The 24,873-nt window shown below is 43.5% G+C and overlaps 2 protein-coding genes across 5 annotated transcripts in view; one reads left to right on the forward strand and one right to left on the reverse strand.

The window, feature by feature from the left end:
* The window catches only part of FBXO11 (F-box protein 11), a 75,141-nt gene extending 73,756 nt beyond the window's left edge, over window positions 1-1,385 (forward strand). For all 3 annotated transcript variants that reach the window (XM_064509904.1, XM_064509905.1, XM_064509906.1), the window contains exon 23: window positions 48-1,385. In XM_064509904.1, coding sequence (XP_064365974.1) covers window positions 48-177 — 130 coding nt within the window. In that variant the 3' untranslated portion in view covers window positions 178-1,385. The remainder of the gene's footprint in view (window positions 1-47) is intronic.
* MSH6 (mutS homolog 6) lies at window positions 1,352-16,847 on the reverse strand. 2 transcript variants are annotated; one of them, XM_064509903.1, is made up of 10 exons: window positions 16,342-16,847; window positions 14,793-14,995; window positions 13,284-13,462; window positions 9,290-11,834; window positions 7,596-7,861; window positions 6,859-6,976; window positions 3,176-3,265; window positions 2,398-2,552; window positions 2,001-2,200; window positions 1,352-1,521 (listed from the first exon to the last, which is right to left on the reverse strand). In XM_064509903.1, the coding sequence occupies exons 1-10, from the start codon at window positions 16,584-16,586 to the stop codon at window positions 1,434-1,436; spliced, it is 4,089 nt and encodes a 1,362-aa protein (XP_064365973.1). In that variant the 5' UTR covers window positions 16,587-16,847; the 3' UTR covers window positions 1,352-1,433. The 2 variants fall into 2 exon arrangements, with proteins under 2 accessions (XP_064365973.1, XP_064365972.1); XM_064509902.1 differs by having other exon boundaries at window positions 9,290-11,837; window positions 16,342-16,846.
* Window positions 16,848-24,873: the final 8,026 nt, after the last annotated feature.

The raw sequence follows: 24,873 nt of genomic DNA on the forward strand, positions 1-24,873 counted from the left end.
AAGCAATTTAAGCAGAAGAACTAAAGCGTGCTTTTTTTTTTTTGTAGGTTTTTCTGTGACTGTGGTGCTGGAACACTGTCTAATCCCTGTACGCTTGCTGGAGAGCCTACACATGATACAGATACACTATATGACTCTGCTCCACCTATAGAATCTAATACATTGCAGCACAACTGAATTCCTTTCAGAAAGAAAGTCCTGCCATTCTAATATCATAACTGTTAAAACTTTTTTTTTGGAGGAAGTTATACTTGCCCATTTCTGCAGAAAGAGACTGTATTAAAGTGGATATGTGAGGTGTTGACACTATGGAGCTCAACCTACCAAAAAAGAAAGTGGCAATATGTTGACTCAGGATAACAGAACTGGGCGTTTTAGCATTACTGTGTAAACAAAGACTTTGAAGGGACAGAAGTGAAGAAAAATAAGCTGCAATTTTGTACAGATACCAACTTCTGAAAGCTGGTGTTTTTACAAGTAGCATTGAAACGCAGTCCAATTTGCAGTAGTACTATTCTGTAGACAAGCAGCATTCTTTGTTGCTGCCTTTATGGACATGGGTACCAATTGCTTTTGTAACATGGTAAAAAAAAAAAATGTGAGCTAGCACTTCTGCATTTCTTTTGATTTTTTAACATTTATTCAGATTGAGAAATATGATTTTAATGCTTTACTCTCATGTAGTTTGTTTCTAATTTCAAGCAAAAAAACTTATTGTACTTGAATGTGTCCTGTTTTGTTAGCACACCTAGACTTGCTGTAACTGTACTCATGTCCCAGTATGTACGTTCTTTCTATGAAAGAGAAAACACTAATCTTAAATTATATCCAGCAATTTTTCTGGTGTCCTCTGAAGTTAGAATAATCTCCTTCCCTGCCCCAGCAATAGTCTGTACTCAAACCACCCTAACAAAAAAAAGCGAGTGTTTTAATGAGACTTCCTAGACTATAATGCACTATAAAACAAAGTACCCATGTAACTAAGTTTTGTGAATGAAATTTTACTATGTTTTAAAGTACACAGTAGAAAGTCTCCTCAAAACAGTCTTGTATTTTACTCTGTTCATAGTTTTTTTTGAACAGTCTTGACATTACTTACATAACCTGCTGGAAATCAGCAATTTCCTGCTCTAATGAAGCTGAGACAAGTATATATACAGCCCTATACAGTTTCATAGCTTTTTTTCCATTTATGTGTATTGGTGACAGTGGGTAATCAACAGCCTGAAAGTGTATGCATGTACCATAACATCTAGACTTAATATATTGTGGAGTACTCAATAACCATTATGTAGAGGGTAGGTAAGAATTAAAAGGGTTTAATTTCCTAGGAAAGACAATGGAAAAATGGTCATTTTTAAAAAATAAAGTTTATTAGATCATAATGTTGTCTCATACCACCTTTTTGAGAAACCGCCACTACAACTATATTATTATTCATAAAGATGACTGATCATAGTGGTAAGTTTCTGAATAGCATTTGTGTCACTTGTTGCATCATCCATCACCAAGCAGAGATACCTATGGAGAATAATGAATTCATTTTATTAAACATGGACACAAAGGGGCCTTCATGTAAACTTCCCCATACTTGCACAACTTTAGAAGTATACATGTCACTTTGTATGTATCTTAAAGGAGGATGCTGTCAGCCTTTAGTGCCTGATGCAAAGGTAGCCAAATTGCATTCCAGTACTGTGACCCCCAGCATTGTGAAGCAGCAGGCAGCAAGGGCTTAATCAGACATCCCCTTGATTTAGCTCAGCTCAAATCCAGTCCTTAGCCCTAGAGACTAGCACAAGGACCCAGGCTTAAAATGCATTACTCATCTACTTGCCTCCCTCAATGCCTGTGAAGGACAGTTACTATTCACAACAGTAGCTTCTTCCCTCCCTCCCCACCTAAGACTTAGCTCCTAAGCAAAAGCCCCTGCCTGTATTTTCAAATAGCTGCATATTAAATGGCCTGTAATTAAATGAAAAAGGAAATCAAAGCCTTACCTAAATATTCTCAGTGAAACTGTCATTTTTTCAAACTCTTTTGCTTTTCTGTGTCCCTTCTGAACAACCTCCTCTGGAATATTAGCAAGTCTTGCTGCATTGAAGCCATAGCTTTTTGGGCATACTCCTTCAATGAATTTGTACAGGAATGTAATAGTTTCCTGGCTTGGATCTTCACTCTCATTTTCAACCATACATGCCTAGGAAAAGCAAGTTACCACAAGTTAGTATATGTTAGACTACAGAATACATGAAACATCACACCTTTTCTCAGGACATCTTTGTGACTAGAGGCAGAAGATCGCAGAAAACATGAACATCATGAGATCTACTAGCTCTGAGGGGGAGAAAACATTACCTTGATGCTCTCAATGCATGCACTGCAGCTTATACATACCATGTGACCAAGCCGCACAGCAGCACTGTGTGAATAATCCTCTACTAGTGAATGGTAATGTGTGGAAAATAAAGTTCGACACTTGATTTTCTCTGCAAGTTCTTTAACAACTGCACTTGCTATAGCTGTTCCATCAAAAGTAGCTGTGCCTCTACCTGGAGAAAAAATTTGAAAAGTTTTAGCATACTCAAGAACAGAAGTGGTACTGAAGTAAATTCAATCCATATTTTACTTATTACTGGAAAAAACACATTCCCCAAGTGCAAAGATTAACAAACACAAGCAAAGATGCTTTTCTGGAGACAACTGCCAAATGTAATTCATTGTTTCCCATGTGTTAATTCATTTTGTTTGTTAGTCTTCCACACAGCAAGGCAGAAAAAACCCAGCAGTGACAGGTAAGAGCTGTCAGGATCTGTGTAAAGTGACTATTTGTCCCACAACAATCATGATCTCTTCCACACTACATAAAAGAAACATTTCTGCTTTCTTGAGTCTTGCTACTGGCCTGGTCAAGGTCTGCTGCAAGTTACCATGCAAAGGACATTGTGGGAAAAATAAGCTAGAAATAGATTGCAGGGGGTGTGCTGCATTGGTTCTGGGACGCCTAAGAAATACATGTTTTAGGAAGACAATTACATTGATATTAACTAGTTAGCAGCATTATGCTGAAACCACCTTGGTGTACTCAGTCATAGGTTAGACAGTCGTAACAGCCTTACGGCTAGGTCTTTAATCTTAGATTTACTTTCAGTCTGTTACTAAATGGACTAATTACCTAGTTCATCCACAAGAACAAGGGAATGCTCTGTTGCATGCTGGAGTATGCTGGAAGTCTCGCTCAACTCAACAAAGAAGGTACTTTCACCTTAAAGACAAAAAACCATGAAGTAGTCAAAATTCTCTGAAAATACAACTAAAACCCTCTTCAACCTGCACTGGAGTTGACATGAAAAAGGTGGGGCTCCATTTGCCAGAGAAACCATATTCTAGTTCCTAAGGAATACACACCCAAGTACAGTTGAGTAAATAAAAGTGGACAAATACAGCAGCCTAAAAGCTAATAGCACCAGTTAGATGTACCAGCTGGACAAAAAGAGAAGGGGCACAAAGGAAACAAGATGGAGGAGAATCTTTTGCCCCTTTGCACTCCTACATGCAGGCCAAAGGTGCATGTGACTTTTCTATGTGAAAAAGCAAGCAGAAACCCTTAAAATGACTAAGAAACTAGACTTACCAGTTTGGTTTTTGATGTTACCAATTAAGTGACTTGTTCAAATAGGTAAAAGGCTATACTCAAACATACCTTTCCAGAGTGAAGTCTACAAAAATGATACCTCTGCTAAAAACTGAACAACTGACGGAATATCAACCTAGCATTAAGTCTTGTCCAGGTTGCTGGAACTTCTTTTTAGCAGATTGGAAGCAGAAGTAGACACAGAAATATTTAGACCCTTGCACACTATAAATCCGAGGGTATGAAGTCCAGATTTACCTCTGTAGTGTTTAATTGAAATAATCACATTCAACAGCATGTCAAAGATAACAAGCATTTACTGCCAGTACTCATTTGGTTAAAATTCTAACTATAACCCACACTGCTGTGCGCCAACATAAATTTCTCACATGCATTACTAAATGGTGCCTAGCAAATTTGATTTTCTGTACCTGCAGAGAACAAAACCCGCTGAATTATTTAACAAAAGTTCAGGGTTTTAGTACATTTTTAACTGTGTATTTTGTGGGGGACAGGAAGATAATCCTTTATTCACTTCAGAAATAAAATTCCTAGAATTACACAGGCAATTTTAAAATAATTCTATTACTTAAAAGTTCTTACTTCATTGAGTAAGAATATTACTTCATATAAGTCCTATTGACATCCATTATTAAATGACTGCCACAAAAAAAAGCTTTCATTTTGCTTTCATTTCTACTCAGACTGTGGAAACTGGTCTGTCAAAACCAAAACTTTAAAGCTAGCTTTTTTGTGCAGTGTTTATTTCACTTCATGGGGAAATATTAACATGCTTCTACATATATATGGAAGACAGAAGAGTAGCTCATAGTCGATAGAAGAAAGTGTAAAATGCTACATTTTTCTAGACCACATCTCTCTATTGCTAAAAATGCATTTTTGTTTCCTACCATAAGCACTCTTCCATTTTCAAGATTTCTTGTCCTACTGAAGTTAAATAAAAATGGAAAATAGCTGGGCAAAAAAAAGCCTTAATAAATTCTCTAATTGCAAAAAACAAAATACCCCACATTTATTTTTGGGAGGAGCACAAAGTTTTTCTTCATTTTTTAATTAAGAACTGCAACAGAATATGACTGAGGAACATTATTTGTTCAACTCTCAAGAAGAAACATAAGAATCTGTATACAGTCATGGACATGCAGCATTTAATCTTGAAGTGTTGAGGCTTTTTAGCCCTCCTGCCCCCCCATTTCTGAAAAGCAAGTTACAGAAAGAAATTCAGTAATTTGTCTATTAACTATGCTTTCTGTAAACCAGAGTTAGAAAGAGGCAGTATCTCTGTTTAAATGAAAAAAGTCTTAGGTGGGCTGAACTCATCTTTCCCAGCTGGTTTTACTTTGTATGGGTTCACTGCTACTGTGCTAAGTTCCACTTAGTTCCTTAGATTGCCTTTTGATTCCAAAGGAGTAGCAGACAAGCTTGTATTACTGAAAGCACTAAAAATTCTTTAGACTTATCCCCAGAAAGATTTTGGCATCAAAATGGATATAAAACACAAACTTGCCACAATATAAACGTGAAGAAATAGATCAGTGGAGCCCAGCAAGACCCAGCATAGCTAGAACTCCATACTGTCACAACACATAGGGAAGTATTCTTCCTAAAATGGTGTGAATTTTAAGCTGAAGAGGCCTACCCCACTTCTCAAAAAAGTCTGACTTTTTTTTTTTTTATTTCCTTCCTCTAACCCCAAGAAAATTCTGATTAACATTTTCTCTTGGAGAAGAATAAACAAATTTTCCTCTTAGCAGCAGACCTTAGAATCCACTGGAATCAATGTGGTTCTCAACACCTTTGCTGCCACGTGTAATCTGTGTGGATTCTGCATCCCGCATGGGCAGCCCCTTACAGAACTCCCATTTGACTGATTCCCACTAGATGCAGACTACAGATTAAAAGTCTATCAGCAGGAACTACAGTAACAATCTGTAAAGCGTCAAGAAGTATGGGATCTTCTGTCATAGAAAAAATATGCCATGTTCCGCTGTTCTCTCTGTGAAAGACATCGTCCATCCTGGATCTTGGTGAGACTGAGGTAAAGCGTACTTAAGGTTCATACTGAAACAAGTCCACCATTCAAGTAACTCCATACTAGTTCAGAATTTAAAGTCAGTTCAAAAAAACCAAACACATCTGCACACAAGTAGATGCTCTGTTGGACTTACACTCTAGAGTAGGTTTTGAGAAGTAACTGCACCAGCTCTGCTGGAAGCCTAGATCTTTTTTCCACTTCTTCCTTGTAGCCTACCAGCACAAAGAGATTCTAGCAGTATCTCAATGATAGTCACTTAAAGATTAAAAAAAAAATCTCATAGAGGAAGGAAAGCAAACTCCTATTGGGATATGCAGCCACTACTGTTTTCTACTGAAAGCATTTCTTTCCAAATTCCTCATGTGTAACAACTTCAATACACTAATTCCTTTCATATTCACTGACCCACATTATTCCATCTGAAGATCACAGAAAAACTGTGCCCTCCTTAAATGAGTTATGATACTACTTTTATTACCACAAAAATACTCATTTCTTCTAGCCCCATACCATACTGCATACCACCAAAAGCAGCCTTTCCCATTCCACTTGTTGTATCACCCTCTCTGTGGAAGAAGTGAAATGTTCCGAGAAGTGACAGCTACTTCTTCCAAGGGAGGCCTAGCTTTCTCTTCATCTGAAGAAACTAGACTTCAGACATGAGGAAGGCATTTTAATGGAAACAAAGGACATTCTGTCCTTAACAGAAGGTAGAAAAACATCTCCTCTAAAACAGATACCTGAACATCACTTTTCTATTCCAGGACATTAAAAAAAAAAAAAAATCCATGTAAGTAGAACAGTAATCAACTGTACAACATCCAAGAAGATACTGCTCGGATTTGCAACCGGTTTTAAGACAGGCTTTAATATAAAGGTCACTAAAAACTGATCCTAAGTGTCCGTCAAAAATAATGGAGGACAAGCATATTAAACAGATAAGCCTAACTACAGCCCTGCTTCTGCTCTACAACTCACAACCCTCAGTTCTCCAATAGGAGACAGGAGACTAGAAGAACTAGTTGCCCAGCTCTCAATAAAAACACAAGACTATCCATTTGCAATTTGCCACTCAAAGCACAAAGGAAGCATCCAAAATGCACAGAGAGAAGGAACTCACTTACTTAGTTGTAAAAGCACTTTAAACAGTTGGATTTCAGAAACTCACCTGACATAATTCTGTCTGAGGCACCCAGTCTTGTAAATACTCTGTCGATAGGTGTAAGCCTGCAGACTTCAGCAGGTACATAACATCCCAATTGAGCCATTATAACCAAGAGACCAGCCTGAAAAACAAACATTAAAACATTTAATTTTTTATTATGTGCTTGGAGTTTCAGTTTCACACAGAGAACAGGGGAATTAAACTGTATCTCCTCTAAACAAAGGCTAGAATATGTAAAACTTCCTACTGTTTTAACAGCTCCAAGCTACAGCATCATAACCTTAAGTAGGATTAAACTACTCTAAAAACCTTCAAAACACAAGTTATCACAGCAAGTACCGTTCATAAAGCAATGCTTTCCATGCAGCCTCAACCTCTTCTTTTCATCTTGTTCAACCCGCAGAAGCATCTTTTGCAAGCTGAGCCCAAATCACAGATAAGAACACTCAAGAAAGATAAAAGCTACTCTATCACTTTTTCCAACTATCTCTCATAAGAGTAATAAAACTTATTCCTCACTAAATTAAGTGCAAATAGGAAATCTACTATCTACACCTATAGGGCATTTTCTACCAGATTATATTTTTTCATTATAGTATAATTGTCATACTATTGCAGCATACCCTGAAGGACATCATTGGGTTCTCCTTTGAAGTTAAAAACAGTTTAGTCATTTAATCCCCTTACGTGATATACTGAGGTACTATAGAGAATGCCATCTTATGTAGAAAGTCAATCACCTGTCTCATGAGTGTAGATTTGCCACCCATGTTTGGGCCAGTTACTAACACACAGGAAGCTTCACTACTGCTATCTTCATCTTTGCAGCCTACCATGATGTCATTAGGAATAAAATCATCTCCAAAAAAAGTTTTTGTAATACATGGATGGCGTGAACTTTTAAGTTCCAGGAATGGAGGAGTACTATCCACAGGCAGCAGAATTACAGGTCGGCACAGGGGTCCATCACCATCTTGACTGTAGTTAGCAAGGGACATCAAGACATCTATAAAATTAAAGGAAATTCCAGTTAAGTCCTGCCTTATTTTTCTTCATTCATTCACTGATCTGCATTTACTCATTGACAGCATTTTGGGGAACACAATTTTTCATTTTCCTGTGAAGTGCAATACCCTAAGAAGTACACAAGACAGCACAAGTAAGAGCTGAAGACATTCATAACTTCTTTCCTCATTTCTTCAAGATTTCTACTGATGTCAAATTACAAAATAATCCCCTCCAGTTTTTAGTTTAGAAGTGTTCAACATCTGCATTACTTCAGTTAGAAAGCCAATACTTATTTTTATACACCTGTATAAATGCTATTTTTCCCATGTTGGGTTTCTGATTTGGTGACTAGAGTGATGAGGAAATCTGCTTCCACAACAGTGAATTACTTTAAGAACCATAATACTGGCAGAAAGTTGCCAGAATAAATTCATATAAGTAGTAAAAAATTCTGTTGTCTTAGCAGAAGGCAGAGACAAAATCCCACTGAATTAGCACAGCTCTGATGTTCTAAAAACGGTTGCAAGTAGCACGTTCCTACAAAATAAAATCATTTAGGCCATTTTAATGACTTTAAGCATTGCAGTTACCGCAGTTGTGAAACAGGCCTGAAACCTCAATCTCCCCAACTTTAATTACTTGCCCTGACACTAAGGTATAACTTCTCTAATTTCTTCCCAACCCACTCAGAGAACTGGCTCCCAGAGTATGCTCACTGCCTGTCTGTCCTCCCTTCTCTGCTACAGTGGGATTTAGAGAGTTCTTTCACTTTCCCCTGGAGCAAAGGTATCCCACAGTGCCTCATGCTAACCAAAAATTCACGGTACAATAGAAAGAGTACATCAGTTGGGAAAATATGTAAAGGGCATACAGCAGACTGTTCCTCCCCAGAAACTTAAGGAAGATTTGGGGAAGTACACCTATTGCACTGCCTTCTTCAAGGTAATGAAGATGACCACTATTTTTATTTTTAAAGGCTGCTGAGATAACAGTGTGCTCAAAGGGAAAGGAGAATGACTAGCTGGTTAGATTTTTCTACCTCCACCTGCATCATGGTCTTCATTAAATGAGAAGCTACTGAGGTACAAACAAGAATCCTAGACGCAGACAGAGACCAACCACACTGCACTGAACTGTGAGAAACATTCAACTGGTCACATGCACAGCCACAATCTCACAACACGAATGAAGAAAGAGCTTGCAAATGTCACGATGCAGCACTTCATCTGTTATAGCCTGTTTCCATTCTGACAGTAAATGGCAGAACTGTTAAATTTCAACAGTAGCACTATTATCACATCCAGAGGTTTTAAACTACAAATTAAAAGCTTGCCATGAGCCTCTTCTGCTTGTCCTGAGCAGATTTCACCATTTACTGTGTAAGAGTACTTTTACTAGGGATCAAAGCTACAAGAAAACCCCTTACCTAACACAGCAATGCATCCTACTGCTGTTTGCCAGTCTTCGCTATTTTTATCGAAGTTGTAAAACAAACGCCTCATACAGTCTTTCAGTGCCGCATCTCTCCGCTCTTCAGCGTTAACCATCGCAGCCAACATCTTCTCAATCTCTTTGGTCCAGTAACGTTTATATCCCTTCCTGGTCGACTTCAACTCATATTCCTCAGGCAAATTACGTGATACTACACTTTCTGGTATTTCTATTTGGTATCGATTTTTGCCTGCCCCCCAGTACAGCATGGATTTGAATCCAAGCAGTTTGCGCTGTTTATCTAGGTACTCATGCAGATCTTCCTCTACAGCTTTAATATCCTGTAGTGCTTTATCATAATCGGGGTCAAAGCCCGTCTTTGGAGTAATCACTCCTGTCTTTCGAGCCTGGTTATGATCAAAAGCAGTATCCCACCTTTTAAGTTCTGCATTTAAGTCCGGAAAGCGGCCCTCTGGATTTTTGGCTTTGCGGGTGACTAGCTGCTTAAGTATTTTAGATTTGAAGTCGCCGGCAATTTCTTCCATGGCATCTACAATTTCATTCATTACTTTAAACCCCTCCAGTGCAGACAAAAAATCAGCAATTTTTTTTTTGCTATACTTGATTTCTTCATAAAAGATGGCCCTGCTGTCAGGATGGTTCTGACTTTTAAGTGGTGATCCAATACTGTGAATTTTGCTGAGTAGTCTTTCAAGGTCAGGAAGTTTCTTCAGGTGCTCACTAACTTCAGACATTTTATCTGGCACTGCCAGAAGGTCTTCAACAGCATCTAAACGATCATTGATGGATTTAGGATTACAGAGAGGAGCGCACAGCCACTGTTTCAGGAGCCGCTTTCCAAATGGTGTACAACAAGAGTCAATCCTTTCCAACAAAGTACCTTCTGTGGTTCCATTAGTTCCGTTCTGCAGGACTTCCAAGTTCATTAGGGTGACTCCATCCAGCACCATCCGTTGGCCAGTTTTGGCAAAGAAACTACTTGAACTTGTAGTTTTTGCAATAGCAACATCCACAGGGACATACTCCTCAAAGTTTCCCAATGATAACAGCTCCTGATCAATCAAACATCTTTTGAGATAGAAGATACATCCCCCAAGAGCTGACAGAGCTAATTCACTATTTTCACCAGGAGTTAATCCCAGTGAGTCACTCTCTGAAGTCATAAATTTGATTACAGAGGGCAGAGAACATCCATTATCAGAGTTCTGTTTCTCCTTGAAATATTCTTCTTCAAGAAGAACTTTTAGTGTTTTAGATGCGTTCCAGAACTGGGAACCAGAAATCAACCCTTCTTGAATGCAAGAAACAAGTGAGCCTTTCAGTATCTTCTGTGTGTCCACAGAAAGGTTGCCTTTCTCAAACAGTACCTGCACAGGAGCATAATGCGCTACTAAAGTTCTAAACCTCGAACAGTGCCGGTCATCTGAGAATTGGCCCACATAAAACTTCCCTACTGATGTGTCAACAAAACAAACCCCATATACATGATGTCCAGAGGAGTCTTCTTTTTCTTTAATGCACAGAAGGTATTTGTTATGGTTCTCAGATGGATCACAATCCAGAACACTGTAAGTCTGAGTCCCTTTAGTAATGATTCTACATATTTCTCGGCGTACAACCTTGTCAAATTTTGTTGGGTGAGCCATTGATTTACAGCGTGCTTCCATCATTTCAGGGGTTTCCGTTTGCTCAACACGGGCTACCTTGTAGCCTTTCTGTACTAGAACATCTGAAAACCTGCCAAATGCAGTTTCTGGAAAACCTGAATGGGCCCAAGTGCCTTTCATGAATATCAGGCCCAACTCATTTACAGCAGTGACTGCATCCATATGATACAGCTCATAGAATTTTCCAACTTTGTAGAAAATCACAGCATCAAAGTTTTGACTTTTCAGCTGCCACCACCTCCGCATTCCAGGTGTACACTTGTTAAGATAGTCCTCGGGTACATAAAGAGTACATGGGTCATAATCAGGATCACCCTGTCGTCTCCTGCGTGCATCTTTCCTTTTCCCTTCCTGCAGCCAGTCAAGCTTTTCATGTTCCCATACTGCAAAGCCACCAATTCCTCCAGTGCAAGCATTTGCTTGAGATTCAAAATTTTCAGGTGCTGCAAAAGATGTTAGCTTAGACTTAGCTTCTAAAGAAACTACCGCTGCTCGTTTGGGTGTTTCAGAATGTTCGTTTCCTAAGCTATTCTTTTTAGCAGGCTTGCTTGTGTCTCTTCGTTTTCGTTTAGAAGGGACTTTAATGGGACTTTCTGCAATGCTCTCTGCATCTGTCTCTGTGTCAGTAGATTCATTTTCATCCACCCCACTACTAGCTTCCTCACTGCTTGCTGCTTCTTTCACATCAGGCTTGAACTCTACATCAGAACCATCATGATCACTGTCAGAATCCAACACTCTTCTTCTTTTGGCTTTTACAGCACTTCTCCCTCTATTCGCTACTCGCTTATTGGTCTTCACATCCTCCTCACTATTGCAGTCATCACTGTTGCCTGATGCACTTTCACTCATCTGCTGGAAAATAAGTTATTTAACATATTAAAAGTTCTGGCTACAAGATAAAAAGTAAAATATCACAGTTGCAAAAAGAAGTCTGAAAATTCAGTATGATGCAGTAACTATGATACTTAAAGAAACAGAAAGGAGAGTCACAGCCAACTCAATTTATCTTTATAAAATGTAGTTTTTTTCTGAAGAGTTGATTGCTACCTGCCAGCAGTGTAATTACTGTTCTTTGTATTCTTTACTGCATCATTCATAACTTGCATAAGTGATGCCAATGAAGAAAGCACTCAAGAAGGTATATGCTATATGAAATTCAGCACAAAGGAGAAATGTTTCCATAAGCCAACTCTGTATTATAAACCTTTTCCTATTGCCCTCTGTCAGAAACGTGACTGGTCATGGCAACCTTTCAGTACTAGCATAAGAGGGTTTTGGCAGTGTTCTTTATTTTTCTGAGGTAACTACCTATTCCACCTACAAACAGAACAGCAAAGACTACCAACTTAGAGTTACCCTCAAGCAGATCGTGCTTGTCTAGTAGAAAGAAAAGAAACTGTGTTATTAGTATTTTCAACTTGTGATTTCAAGAACTCCAGTGCCTGTGTTGGAAGAGCGAAGGGAGTAAGAAGTGGCAGTGTCCACTGCATTGTTGCCACCAATTTATGATGCTTGGAGTGACAGCTGGCCCTGGTGGCAATGTCATGCTGGAGAAAGAACAGGTGGGTTACACTGACAGAAAAGGTAGTATAAATCACTATCCCACCAGCAGTTTCCTCATACCACTCCCTTCCAAAGAAGTTTATTCCAGTGCCTGTGGCGGTACTGAGATATTAACTGAATCATTCACAATACTGATAAAAGATCTCCTTTTAGTTACCCAACAGAAGGAAGAAACAGTACAAGAATTTGTATTTAGTGCTACTCCACAAAGTGAGACCAGCCTCCAAAATCCAATCTAATACCTTAAAATGAGCTCTCAAGAAGTTAGGAATTTCTACATTAATAGAAACAAAAACCTCAGAGTGAAGCTAGGGGAACTTGGAATATGAATAGTAGATAAGGAAGATAAAGAGATGCACAAGGAAAAAAAGCACTTCATGAGCAAGAAACTGGGTCAACTGGGCTCCTGGTGTGTGATCAGTTAAGAGGGATAATACACTTTAGAGAAGTTAAGTAACTTCTCTGAAGCCAGTCTTTATCAAAGGAAACAGGTACTGGAGGTACGAAGAGATACTGGGCTTCACCCTTCCTACTGGAAAAGATGAGACACCAGCATATTACCTGACAACACACAGGTAGCACAGAAAAGACCAGAGGATACACGCATGAGTTTAATAACGAGCAGATGGGCAGTGTTTATTATACCAGAGAATATTCCAGGCTTAGCTTCAAGAGACAACTTCTACACTCTTGCATTATTTCTGGAAACGACAGTAAGAAAGGAAAACAACTTACCTCCATTTCCTCCTCCTCCTCCTCCTCCTCAGTGTCCGAAGGTTCACTGCATACTGCAAGCTCAAGCCGCTTAGTTTTATCTTTACTCATTGCATCATCGGCTAGCACCATTGCTCTTTTAATTTCAGGCTTTGTACTATAAAAAGTACCTCCCTTCAGTGCCTCCTCATCTGATGAACCTGTAAAATCACAAATAATTCATCAGAAACTGAAGTGAGCCTAGCATTTAGCCAGTCCTTTACTTAGCATTCATCCTTTACTCTTAAATAAGTGTATTCAGACTACTAGTATAATTATCTAACATTCCAAATGACCAGTCAGTCCTGCTTCCGGGTGTAAACTGTAAACTGCTAAAAATATATTTGATTCTTATAAAAAACCTTCAGGGAGGATGTATAGAATGGACAAACTCACATTAAATTATGCTAATACTTATGGCACTTGCATTGTCACTTTAATTTAAAAGTAACCATGGCTTTAGGGCACAATACACTTCGGTTTAATAAACAAAAAACATCCCCCCCACACGCCAAAGATGACTCTGTGATCACATTAGAGGGGATCTTGACTCTTAAAAGGGTAGAAACTGTTTAAATCCAAAATTGTCTCACTAAGCTCACAGGCAAATCCTACAGGCTACCAAAAATACTGTATTATACTCAAACTACACGTTCAGCAAACAGAAAGACACACACCAATGATTTGCAGATTTCAGCAAAAGTAGAATTATAAAACAAGGGAAAAACAGATTATAATTGTTACTAAAGGGAGATTATACAACATGTTGTTTTAATTCTTGATTTTGTTTTATTTTACATTAGTTAGACAAGTCATCTCTCCAACATCGCAAATACCAACTCTGGTCTGTAACTACTAGTACTACCCTAACACTCTCAAATTAGACAAGTCATCTCTCCAACATCGCAAATACCAACTCTGGTCTGTAACTACTAGTACTACCCTAACACTCTCAAATTATACATTTTACTAACAAAACTACTTCAGCCACTCGAAAGAAGTAAAATCACAGTAGAATTAATTTCAGTTACCTAACCAACATCCTGTGTCTAATCTTTTGATTCTGGACAAACTGCAACTCCCAAACACCTGCTTAAAAACTGGGCTCTACATTCTTAATATTTTCAGGATTTCAGGGCTAAAACCTTAGATACTGGATTATCATTTTAGATCTTCTTTATATACATGAGAGAAAAAAAATTAAAAAAAACTTGCTTATATTTTAAAGTTAATTTTGCATTCTAATCTAACAAACAGAGGGCTTAGTGTTTTATGTTCAAAGAACTGTATAACCATGAACACAGCTGTAACCTGTACACCTGTAACTTGTTTTCTCCAACTTACAAAGTACAAAACATGCCTTCTAGCTCAGTACTAACCCTGGTTCTGCTTCTCGTTTGCTATGGAGAATACTAAACCCTACATTCCTTACCCATGCTTCCAAAACAAGGGGCATATTTTCCTTTTAAATATTTTATTTAGATCTCTTACCTTTATATGGCTTCAGGTATTTAATATTGACCCAGCCCCTTGTGGGACTGTCATCAAAAAACTGTACATGGATACGAGCAGATTTCCCTTTTCCTCTGACTATTGTTCCTTCAGTTGGGTGGTTGTATATGAGACATGGCCACCAAGGGTAACCTTCCATCTTGGCCCAAACTAAGTCACCAGGTGAAAAATCACAGGAGACACTGCAAAAACAACACATGTATTGTTTAAGTAACACAACATAAATAGCCTCTGTCTACTAATCTCCTCATAAATTTAACCGCACACTGCTTCTGAGCAGCTTGCCTACAGAAGGTCTTGAATGCTCTTAAGTAGCGTGACCTGGATTATATAGTCTTTTCCTAGAACCATCAAGACTTCTTTTAAAACTATTTTTCTGGTTTGCTCCCCCAAGTTCTGCTGGACCCCTATGATAACAGAGGTTTATATTCCATATGTAATCAAACTCCTACTGGATTTCTTCAGGGGAGAGAGTAACTGAGTCCAACCAGATATTTGCTAAAAGAAGAAGACAGCAGATCATGTATTATGAGTGTTCAGCCTCCATAACTAAGACAAGCTTTCCTAAAGGGACTGAAACCTAAAGGAAACGAGTAAGACTTTCAAAAAAGCCTTAACCTACCAGCCCTTCCCCCAAAACAGAACAAAGAACTCCAACACAGACGGTCTCCACTGAAAAACACAATGCACTCTCCTCTTTGGTTGCGCTCTCCTCTTCTTGTGCAAGATAATGACACGGCAAATGCCATAATCCAGTGCTGATAAAGGCAGATTCTCTTGCAGGTTGTACCCAAGCAAGCAGCAACGTTTAGTTAGGGGAGAATCTGAGGATTTTACCACTGATTCTACAAGCCACAGAAGGAATTCGTGTGCAATCAAGAAAACGTGTTTCAAAACAGTAAAAAATAAAACAAAAAGTTATTCCCTCTCTCTGAAAATGGCAGCTTTATCGCAGCAGAAGCACTATCCAAGCCCTCCAAATCTCCGCTCAGCATCACGCTGCTGACTGCCATGATCCCAAGTCAGCTGCACCGACATGCTTCGCATTAAGCGGTTACACACTCGGACTCGAGCAAGGGGGGAAAGAAGGTGACGCACATTTTCCGGTATTTACTAACAAACACCTTGCTTTGAACCGGAAAAAATACTGCCAGCAGCAACAGCGAAACGGCCGCGAACTAGAGCATCTCACAAACCCCTAAAAATCCCGACGGACCGACCGAAAACGGGCTCCTCAAGCAGCTTAAGGTTTCAACCGAGAGGCAGCCCGGGGGGTAGGAGGACCGCCCCTCCCGCGCCGCGGCAAGCGCCCGAGACGGAGCCGGCGGCCCGGGGGCACCGCCATGTCCCCCCCACCCCATCAGCTGCCACCGACGGTAACGGCCGCCCCGCTCCCCCCTCCCCTTCCCTCCCCCGCCCCGCGCGCGGTAACGGCCCCGGCCCCCGCCCCCCCCTCCCTCCCTCCCTCCCCGCGGCGCGCGCTGCCGCTGCCGCCCCGCCGCCCGCGCTCCCGGCCCCCGCCGGTTACCTGGGGGCCCGGGCGGCCGCTCCGTCCCCTCCGCCTTTCTCCCCCGCATCTTTGCGCCGGGCCGCGGGTCTGCCCAAGGCGCCGTTGGTCATCGCCGCCGCCGCGCCGGCGCGGCTCGCGGCGGCCTCGCGCCCGTTCTGCTCGCCTGAGGAGCGGCGGCGGGTGCCCGCGGCGGGCGGCGTTGCGGCAGCGGCGGCCGCGGGGGCCTTGGGGAAGAAGCGGAGCAAGGTGCTCTGCCGCGACATGGCCACGGCGGGAAGCGCCGCCAGCGCGCGCCAAACCCGCCGCGCGCTCCGCCTGCGCCCCGCCTCGCGCCTGCGCGCGCACGGGCTGTCCAGGCTCCTCCCCGCCTTCCCGCGCGCGCCATTAACCGCCGCCGGCGGGCGGCGCCATGTCCGCTCGGTCGCTGCCTGACGCTGGCTGGCTCCCTGCTGCGCCCCGCCGCCTGCACCTGCTCTGGCACTCGTTTCCCCTGCGCACCCCCGCGCCGCTGCCGGCTCGGGCCGCGGCGGTGCTGCCCCCGCTCCGCCCCCGCCGCCCGGCCGCGCCCAGCATGTTCGCTCCGCCCCGCCCTCCCGGGCGCCTCGGGCCGGGACCGCCCGGGCGCCTCGCCGATGGCCGGCGGCGGCGGGGGGGGGCGGGCTGCTCCTGGCGTTTCAGGCCTCTGAGACATTTCCCGAGTTCAGCAGCACGTAGCAAGTTTTTCTTCTTCTTTTTTTTTTTTTTTTTTTTTTTTAATAACTAGAGCCGTTCAAACCATGCTGCTTATTTTACAGTGAAGCTGGGAGAATCCTGTGTCGATCACTGTCGCCATTGAGGTGGGATTTGGGATGAGCTTTGTCCTTCCAGTAAAATAATCCTGAGGCAGAGGGAAGCTGTGAGATCTGCCTTGGTGGACTTCCTTCCAGGCTCTGCTGCAGAGGGCACGGGTAGGAGTGCGGTGGTGAGAAAGCTGGTACATGTCCAGGGGAGAAGCTGGGACAGCTGCCAACTTACAGTTATGGTGCTTCTCAGATGCATTTACTGGCAGAAAACTGGCATATGCGCAGTAGAGCAAAGAAAAGATTACTGCATAACAGGAGTTGCTTTTTCCTTTGCTTTTCCTACATGTATTTACGTGTTCACAGAGGAGGCCATGTGCTTTGAAACGAGTATTTTGATGCACTAGAATACAGTGCATTTCATGGTGCTTAAATGTGCTACAGTTACAATGCTACAAAGAATATAAAATTAGTAAGAACTTATTTTCATCATCATAAATTAAAAGAACGACTATCTAATGTAGATGTCTTTTAGCATAGCTTTTTCTTTCATCAAAATTGCCATTTAATACTGCATGTCAAAATCTCTCCTAATGTTCAACACAACTGTAGCCAGAGAACATCCTAAGTGCAACGCACTACCACCAGAGTAAAAAGTTTGGACTGCAAGGTGGGCATTTTACCACAAGAGGCCACAACAAACCTAAACAATACCAATATATTCTAAAAGCATATTCCTTCTGAAGGAATTATTTCAGTTTAATTGCAGTGCACAATTTCTGCTTAAATTGTCATGTATTGCTTCCGTGTATTGCTTCTGCTGTGTCATCAGCTACACACATCTCAAAATTGAATAGAAAGATGACTACATTTGATTTCCTGAGAATAGTACGGGGGATTCCAAGCTGCATGTGCTTTAAAGCACTTTTAAGTGGAGTGTGCTGCAGTGTAACCCCCTCAGCAGATACTGCTGTTCCTGTCAAAAACACTCACCAGGACTGGTACCTGCAAAATGTTTCTGAAGCGCACTTTGTAAATTATTTGCAGAAAATCTGCTGTAAGGACAACCCTATTTAAATTTCTAAATCTTTGGAAAATGTACACACTGATCAGCCATCTGGCAGGTGGAGGCAGGGAAGGTAGTTTGAGATAGGGAAGGAAAAAACTTGGGAGAATGCTAAAAGCATGGCTCAGCCCTTAAAGAAGAGGCCCTTTTTAGGCAGACTCCTGAAAGCACTGGGAGCAGCTTCCCTGTGGAGGTGACTGTTTCCAGTTCATATGAGGAATGGAGAAGACAGCAAAACATGAAGGGTATTCTGAATTTGACAGCCTCCTGAGCCAGCGTGGTATGACCCCAGCAGAAGTTGCTTTGATGTTGGGGTCATTTTTGGTAGCCCTGGGATATCTGCTTGCAGGCTGGTCGGAGCACCTGAATCAGCCCTGGTAACGTTGCTGACTTTGTCTGACTGGGAAGGTCTCGAAAAGAGCAGGCCCACGATCACTGGCATTCGTGGACTGCATAGTCCAGAAGCTTGACACTCAGGGGGGCTGGAGTATGCAGCTTTGAGAAGATTAATGTTTAGGTTTGCAGTTTTTTAATTTGTCCCATGCAGCAGTATGAATTCTCGGGGTCTGTGGTGCCTCTGTCTGGAATTTCATCAGGGCGTTACAGTGACAGCCACTCAAGAAATGTCACATAGGAAACTTATCTAGGTCCATATTTTAGAAAGTCTGGATCCCATATCAGGTACCCTCCCCAAGCCTGTGTAGCTCTGCACCTTGATATCAGCAAAAACTTAGGAGTTAGCTTCCACATTGCAATATCAGATTCTTCTACATTTCCTTTTCTCTGACAGGGGATCAGGTCAGGGGAAATACAGCTCACAGCCAATATTTGTCAGAACACTTTTTATTAAGCTATTATTAATAGAATCAAGCTGTTACTATTACGAGCAAGTCGTTCTAATCACACACTACATTCACTTATTCCCTCAAACAGTTCACTCACACACACACACTCACTCATAGTTACCTGGTTGGAGCAACACTTGGACCAGCCCCAGCAGTTTACTTAGACGCAGAGGCATGTACTGATGCACCAGTGGCTTCTAGGTAGGGGTTCAGGAAGTCCCTCAAGATCGTTAGTTTTAGCGTATATATACATATGTGTGTATATATTATACATGTGTATAATTTTGCAGTTTTGCATATAGAAATCTCCTTGGAGGTGGTCTTGGTTATACAACCCATGGCTGACACTAGTGTATGCTAATGGCCTTGGCTATTGATGTTCAGGGTTTATCAGTTTTTGTGGATTCTGCAGGATTCTGTGGAGTTTATCAGTTCCTGGGAGACTTCACACGAGCTACCTCTCAGCACACACTTTTCCTCTCTATTTTCAGGTAGCTATTTCCACAGACATTGGTACCTACAGAGCCATTCACATAAATGCACACAGAGGGGCCTTTTATGACATGGTCTTCAGTTTCCCCCTAGTAAAATATGTAGTTCTATTAGACTTTCTATCAGTCTCAGAGGGGCAGAGTATGGAATAATCAATGCATGAAAGTCTTTGAAGTTGTTTGATAGGAGGTTTTAATGAAATGTATGTGACATTAGTAAAAACTTTTATCTTACTAAAAACATCTCTCTTTGTCCTTCCTCCTTTTCTAAATGCTCTCCTTTTACAGAGAAAACCATAGGGAATTTTTAAGGTGCTGTAATGCAGACCTTACACCAACCTCAGCTGAATACCAAAAATTGCTGTATTTATCTTCTTTCCCTCCCTTTCCCCATGCCAGTGCGTATGCAAATACTCCCACACAGCCTTCAACTGTGCTTTTTAACTCCCTAAGTGGTTCTGAACAATTTCCTTTCTAGTTTAATTGGAAATGGCAGGAATGTGGCATTTTTCAAGATAATGACTCAAGGTGTTTGAAACAATTTTGGACATATCTTGCTTTACTGGATTATACAGCACCTGCTTTACCGTTGATACAGAAAGGATGATGGACTTGTTAAGAGCCGAGCAGGACCTAAGAGCCAGCTTGCAGTGCAGTGACTCTCGCCTGCACCAAGGCTTCACCCTAGAGTCTGGAACTGATCATTTCTATCTTGTTAGCTGCTGGAATAAGCAAAATGCTAACCAGCTGATTCTGAGATATTCCTGGGAAAATGAAATAATGTAGATCAAGAAGGATACCTAAAACAGCAACAGCAATAGAAAACTAAAGCACGCTTGTGATCATATGCCCCATTTTTAATTTTATGTAGTGTTTGTTACCTCAGATATTCTTTGGAAAAAAATGTTTGATAGACAGGAAGGGTCATTGCTTAGCTGAGGAGTCACACAGTTCTCAAAGTTGCTGGGTACAGGCAAGAGCAAACCGGTAAGGCATTGGGGAGCAGCGAAAGCCGGGGTGCTCTGCGAGGGGGCGAGCTGAGTGTGATCCCAGCACATGCAGCACCCTCACCAACCGGGATGCAGACCCACAGCATCTGAACAGGCTGGGCAGAACGGGGTGCTGATAACTGGGTCCAGCAAGAGCCCTAGACAAAGCGAGAGACAGGGCTGGAGCCTGGCACCCGTGCGCTGCGTCACAGGGATTGATGGCCCCAGGCAGGGCTGAAATGGGGCCCTGGGGCTGGGCAGGGTGGAGGGAGGTCCCAGGTGGGTCTGGGCAGGGACCCTAAGGCCAGTTAGTGCCCTTGGGAGGCCTAAGCCTGAAGTCTTACATCTCACAAAATATTAATGTTTGATAACATTCAACATATGCTACTGTTAAGTAGTTACGAATTGTACTTGCAGAACTATCTTAAACTTCTTTTTACCTGAAGGCCTATGCACAAGAAACAAGTTGTTGATAACAAATTGTTGAAACTCTTCAGGAAAAATTTGCTAAAACATCAGCAAAAGTGTTGTATTTATGATAGTTAACGTTAAGAGCAGTCTACAAAATTTCACTTTGATGGATGTTTCAAGGAAGAGATATAAGCACTATTACTTTTTTAGGTCTCCTGAGCAAAGTAACAAGTTTTTCTTCCAGAGCTAACAGAAAGGTTCTTAAAAAGAGAGAAGAAATCTTCCTATTATAGGTGGGATTTTTTGTTTTTGAACAAAACTTAAGATTCTCTCATTTGAATGTTCTGGAGTTGTCCTATTGGGACACATATAGCAATCCCCACTTTTCGTCTTTAACATAAATGTATTTCATGGAGATTTTCTAGTATGTTTTATTTTTACTCTTTGGCACAAGACATTACTAAGGAGGAAGATAGTGAGTCTTGACAGTGCTTTTAATAGTGCTTCTGCAACCAGCCAGTAATTCTATCATAGCCAAGTGAAATAACCTGGCATGCAAATAGCTTAAGGGCAAGTGGAAAGAAGATCCATTGCTTCATGTAATTAATGTGTCCTTTTCCTTAGACTGTTTTTATACCTGTAGAGGTGAGATGATCAGAAGTAGCCTTAAAGCACCACTAAATGCTGTATATGCCTTACGTTGGTGACGAAGGGTGCCAAAACAATCTAATAGTAATGAGATATTCTTAGCTTGTGAGGTGGAACAACTTACAGAAATACTTTAATTAAGCTAATGCAAACAGGACTGAAGACAATGTTGAACTTACTGACTTTTTCAGCTTTCCAGAAACCCCCCAAAGGAGAATTTAACATGAGAAGTCTATATATTATGTAAGCTATGAATAATGTGTTATACAGCAATACCCCTATTACTCTAAGACTGCAAGTGATTTTATTGGTAAATTAGGAAAGCAAAAACCTGGAGACCGTACATCTATGCAGTTTTGTAAAACTACAATGTTTTGCAGTTGAGTTTGATTAGTAATTGGCATAAGATTAAATTTTAATAACAATATGACCACAACAAAATGTTAACGAGTACTGATGTGATTCTGACCTAAATACCACTGGTCTGGTAGGACAGTAAGAATTAGGTGTCCTAGTATACTATTTTCGTACAGGCTTGGAAAAATGAGTATGTAAGGGGTTCGTAAAATCATATTTAAAGGGTATTTTTCTGACATTTCCCCAGGGAAAAGTTTATTACTTCTCAGTATCCTCTTCAACATCCAGCATACTTAAACGGATGTAACAACATAAATGGCCTGTTGCCGAGGCCATTGTCAGCGTTGCCCGGGGTGTCGGCGAGTTCTGTGTTCTGGCTGGCGTGGAGGCAGGCTGCCCCAGCCGCAGGCTTGGTGTGCTGGTGGCAGCCGGGGGCTGGCGTGGGGCCCGGCACCGTCATCGGCCTGGGGTAGTGTGTGTGGGGGGCCGCGAGCTGTCTCTGGGCATTGGTGCAGAGGGAGCTGTGGGGACTTGTTGAGGGCACGGGTGCTGGCAGCAGCCGCTGACTCCTTCTCTCCTCCTTTGCTTTGCGCGGCGGCCGAGCGTGGTGCTGAGCAGCTCCCGAGGACATGCCGGGCCCATGCGGTACAGGCGAGCACGCCGGCGTTGGCGTGTGGAGGGGGCCTGTGCTGTGTCGGAGGTAAGGAGGCGCGTGTCAGGCCCCGGGGAGTTGGGGGTCCTTGGGAGGGGTGGGAGAGAGCCCAGGACCCTTCTGGGTGCTCCTGCCTGGTGCCTCGGGGGTCTCGATGGAGTCCTCCACAGCGGTGGGAGGAGGGTCCTCTTGAGCCGTGGGGCCATGGGGCTGCACGGGGCTTGTTTCTTGGGGGGCTGTGGCCCGGCGGCAGCCGCTGATGGCCTCGCTCCTCCTTTTTCTCTGCCCGCCGGCCGAGCGTGGCTGTGAGCAGCTCCCGAGGACGTCCCGGGCTGGTGCGGTGCAGTGTGCAGGCGAGCACGTCAGCAGTGGTGTGCGGAGGGCGGCCTTCGCCACAGCGCAGGTCAGCGGCCGCGTGCGGAGACCCGGGGGGCAGGGGGTGCTGGGGAGGTTGGGGAGAGGGGCCAGGGCTCTTTGGGTGGTGCCGCCTGGTGCCTTGGGGATCTCAGTGGAGTGCCCCAGGGCAGCGGGAAGGTAATCCCCTGGGGCCGGGGAATCTGGCTCCCGCGGGGCTTGTTTCTTGGCGGGCTGGCATTGGCATCATCCACTGATGGCCTCACTCCTCCTTTTGCTTTGCCCGGCGGCCGAGCACGGTGCTGAGCAGCTCCCGACGGCATCCCAGGGCGCTGCGTCTCGGCGGTGGAGGCGAGCGCACCGGCAGCAGCTGGCGGCATTCGCACTCAGCAGGAGCAACTCGTGTCTTGTCACCCGGTTTCAAAGCAGGAAAGACTGTATTAAAGAAATGCTGCTAGCTGAGTGCCTCTTTGTGTTTGCCTATTGCGTTGTGCAAGGGAGCGCAGTGGTGTGCCTAGCAAGGGACCTGCTCCAGAGCAAAAAGAGCAAGCCAAGAAACACCTCCTCATGCAACTCCTCCACCTCTCCTTGGGGACTTGCTGTCAGCAAGTCGGGTGGGTGTTGGGGAAGGTTTGCTCTTGCAAGCACAGGCAGGCATTTCCGTACTTGATGCTGGCCCTGCAAAGGCAGCAGCAGCTGCTTGGCATCTTGCAGCATGCATCTGCTGATGTAGCTGTCAGGTTCAGCAGCAGCAGAATAGCCTGCGGAAGGTGCCAGCAAAGAGCGAGAGCCAAGGAGCAGCAGGCTGCCAAGCTGCTCTCCTGAGGCTGTTCAAGCCAAGGCCATTTCCAGCCAGCTGAGGCAGGGAAAAGGAAAGCCTGCCAAGAGCTATGCCTTCGACTGCTGCTGCTGCTGCTGCGGCTGCTGCTGCTGGGGGTACCTTTCAGAAAGGAGATTCCTCCAGGCTGCCCTCCTCTATACCCTTGTAAGAAGGCCTTGCAGCGGAGAAGACGACCTGCTGCGAGGTCGCTCAAGACCTCTGAGCGAGTGCCTGTGTTGGGTTTTGAGCTTTTTAAGGATGCTTGTGAGAGCTTGGCTTCTGAGACCTCACAGCAGCAGCATCTCTTTCAGAAGGCACTGTAGGCCTGGAAGATGCAGAGGCTTCTGCCTGCGCCAGGCCCTTTCCCAAGGCGGGGAGTTGCTCACCCCTTTCTCTTGATGCTCTGCCAAAGGTGGGCTAGCCCCCACACAGGCACATTCTGCATGCCATGTGGCAGCATGCTGGCAAAGCCAAAAACCTCCCTGGCGCTTCCGCAATCATTCACCCCATTTTTGGCCCAAGACCACTGGTGGCTCTTTTGCCCACGGGAAACTGCCACGGCTGCTGTTTTTCCCGCTCAGGAAATCCCTGAGCACTTGCCCGCGGGAAGGCTGTGGTGCTGGGACAGGCCGCTCTCCAGCTAGGCCTTGCTCTTCTGCTCGGCACTGGCCCTCTGCTGCTGGCCACCGCCAGAGAGGCACTGCTTGAGCACAGCTCTCCTTACCTCACGAGCCTGTTAACCCAAGGGCTTAGCCTACTGACATGGCTGCCGAGTGTGCCAGCACTCTGGCCTTTCTCTGTTTTTTCTAACTTTTGGCCTGTAGCTTTTGCCCAGAACTGATTCCGTCACCAAGGAGCAGGCAGGCGTGCCAAGAACGTCGGAAGTGTGTGAGGGGGAAGGAGGGACAGGTGCCCCAGGACAAATCCCTGGAGACACTGCCTGAGGGTGCAGGGCTGGCGTTAGGAAAGCTAAAGGCCCCCTGGAGCTGAAGCTGGCAAGGGCCAGGAAAGGCAACCGGCAAGGCTCCTAGAAGTGCGCCAGCAGCAAAAGGAAGGCGAGGGCAAAGGGCAGCCTGCTGCTAAAGGTGGGGGGCAGGGGCCCTGGGGACAAAGGACACTGAAAACGCACATGTCCGGA

The sequence above is a fragment of the Dromaius novaehollandiae genome, chromosome 3, assembly GCF_036370855.1.
Source record: "Dromaius novaehollandiae isolate bDroNov1 chromosome 3, bDroNov1.hap1, whole genome shotgun sequence".
NCBI lineage: Eukaryota > Metazoa > Chordata > Aves > Casuariiformes > Dromaiidae > Dromaius > Dromaius novaehollandiae.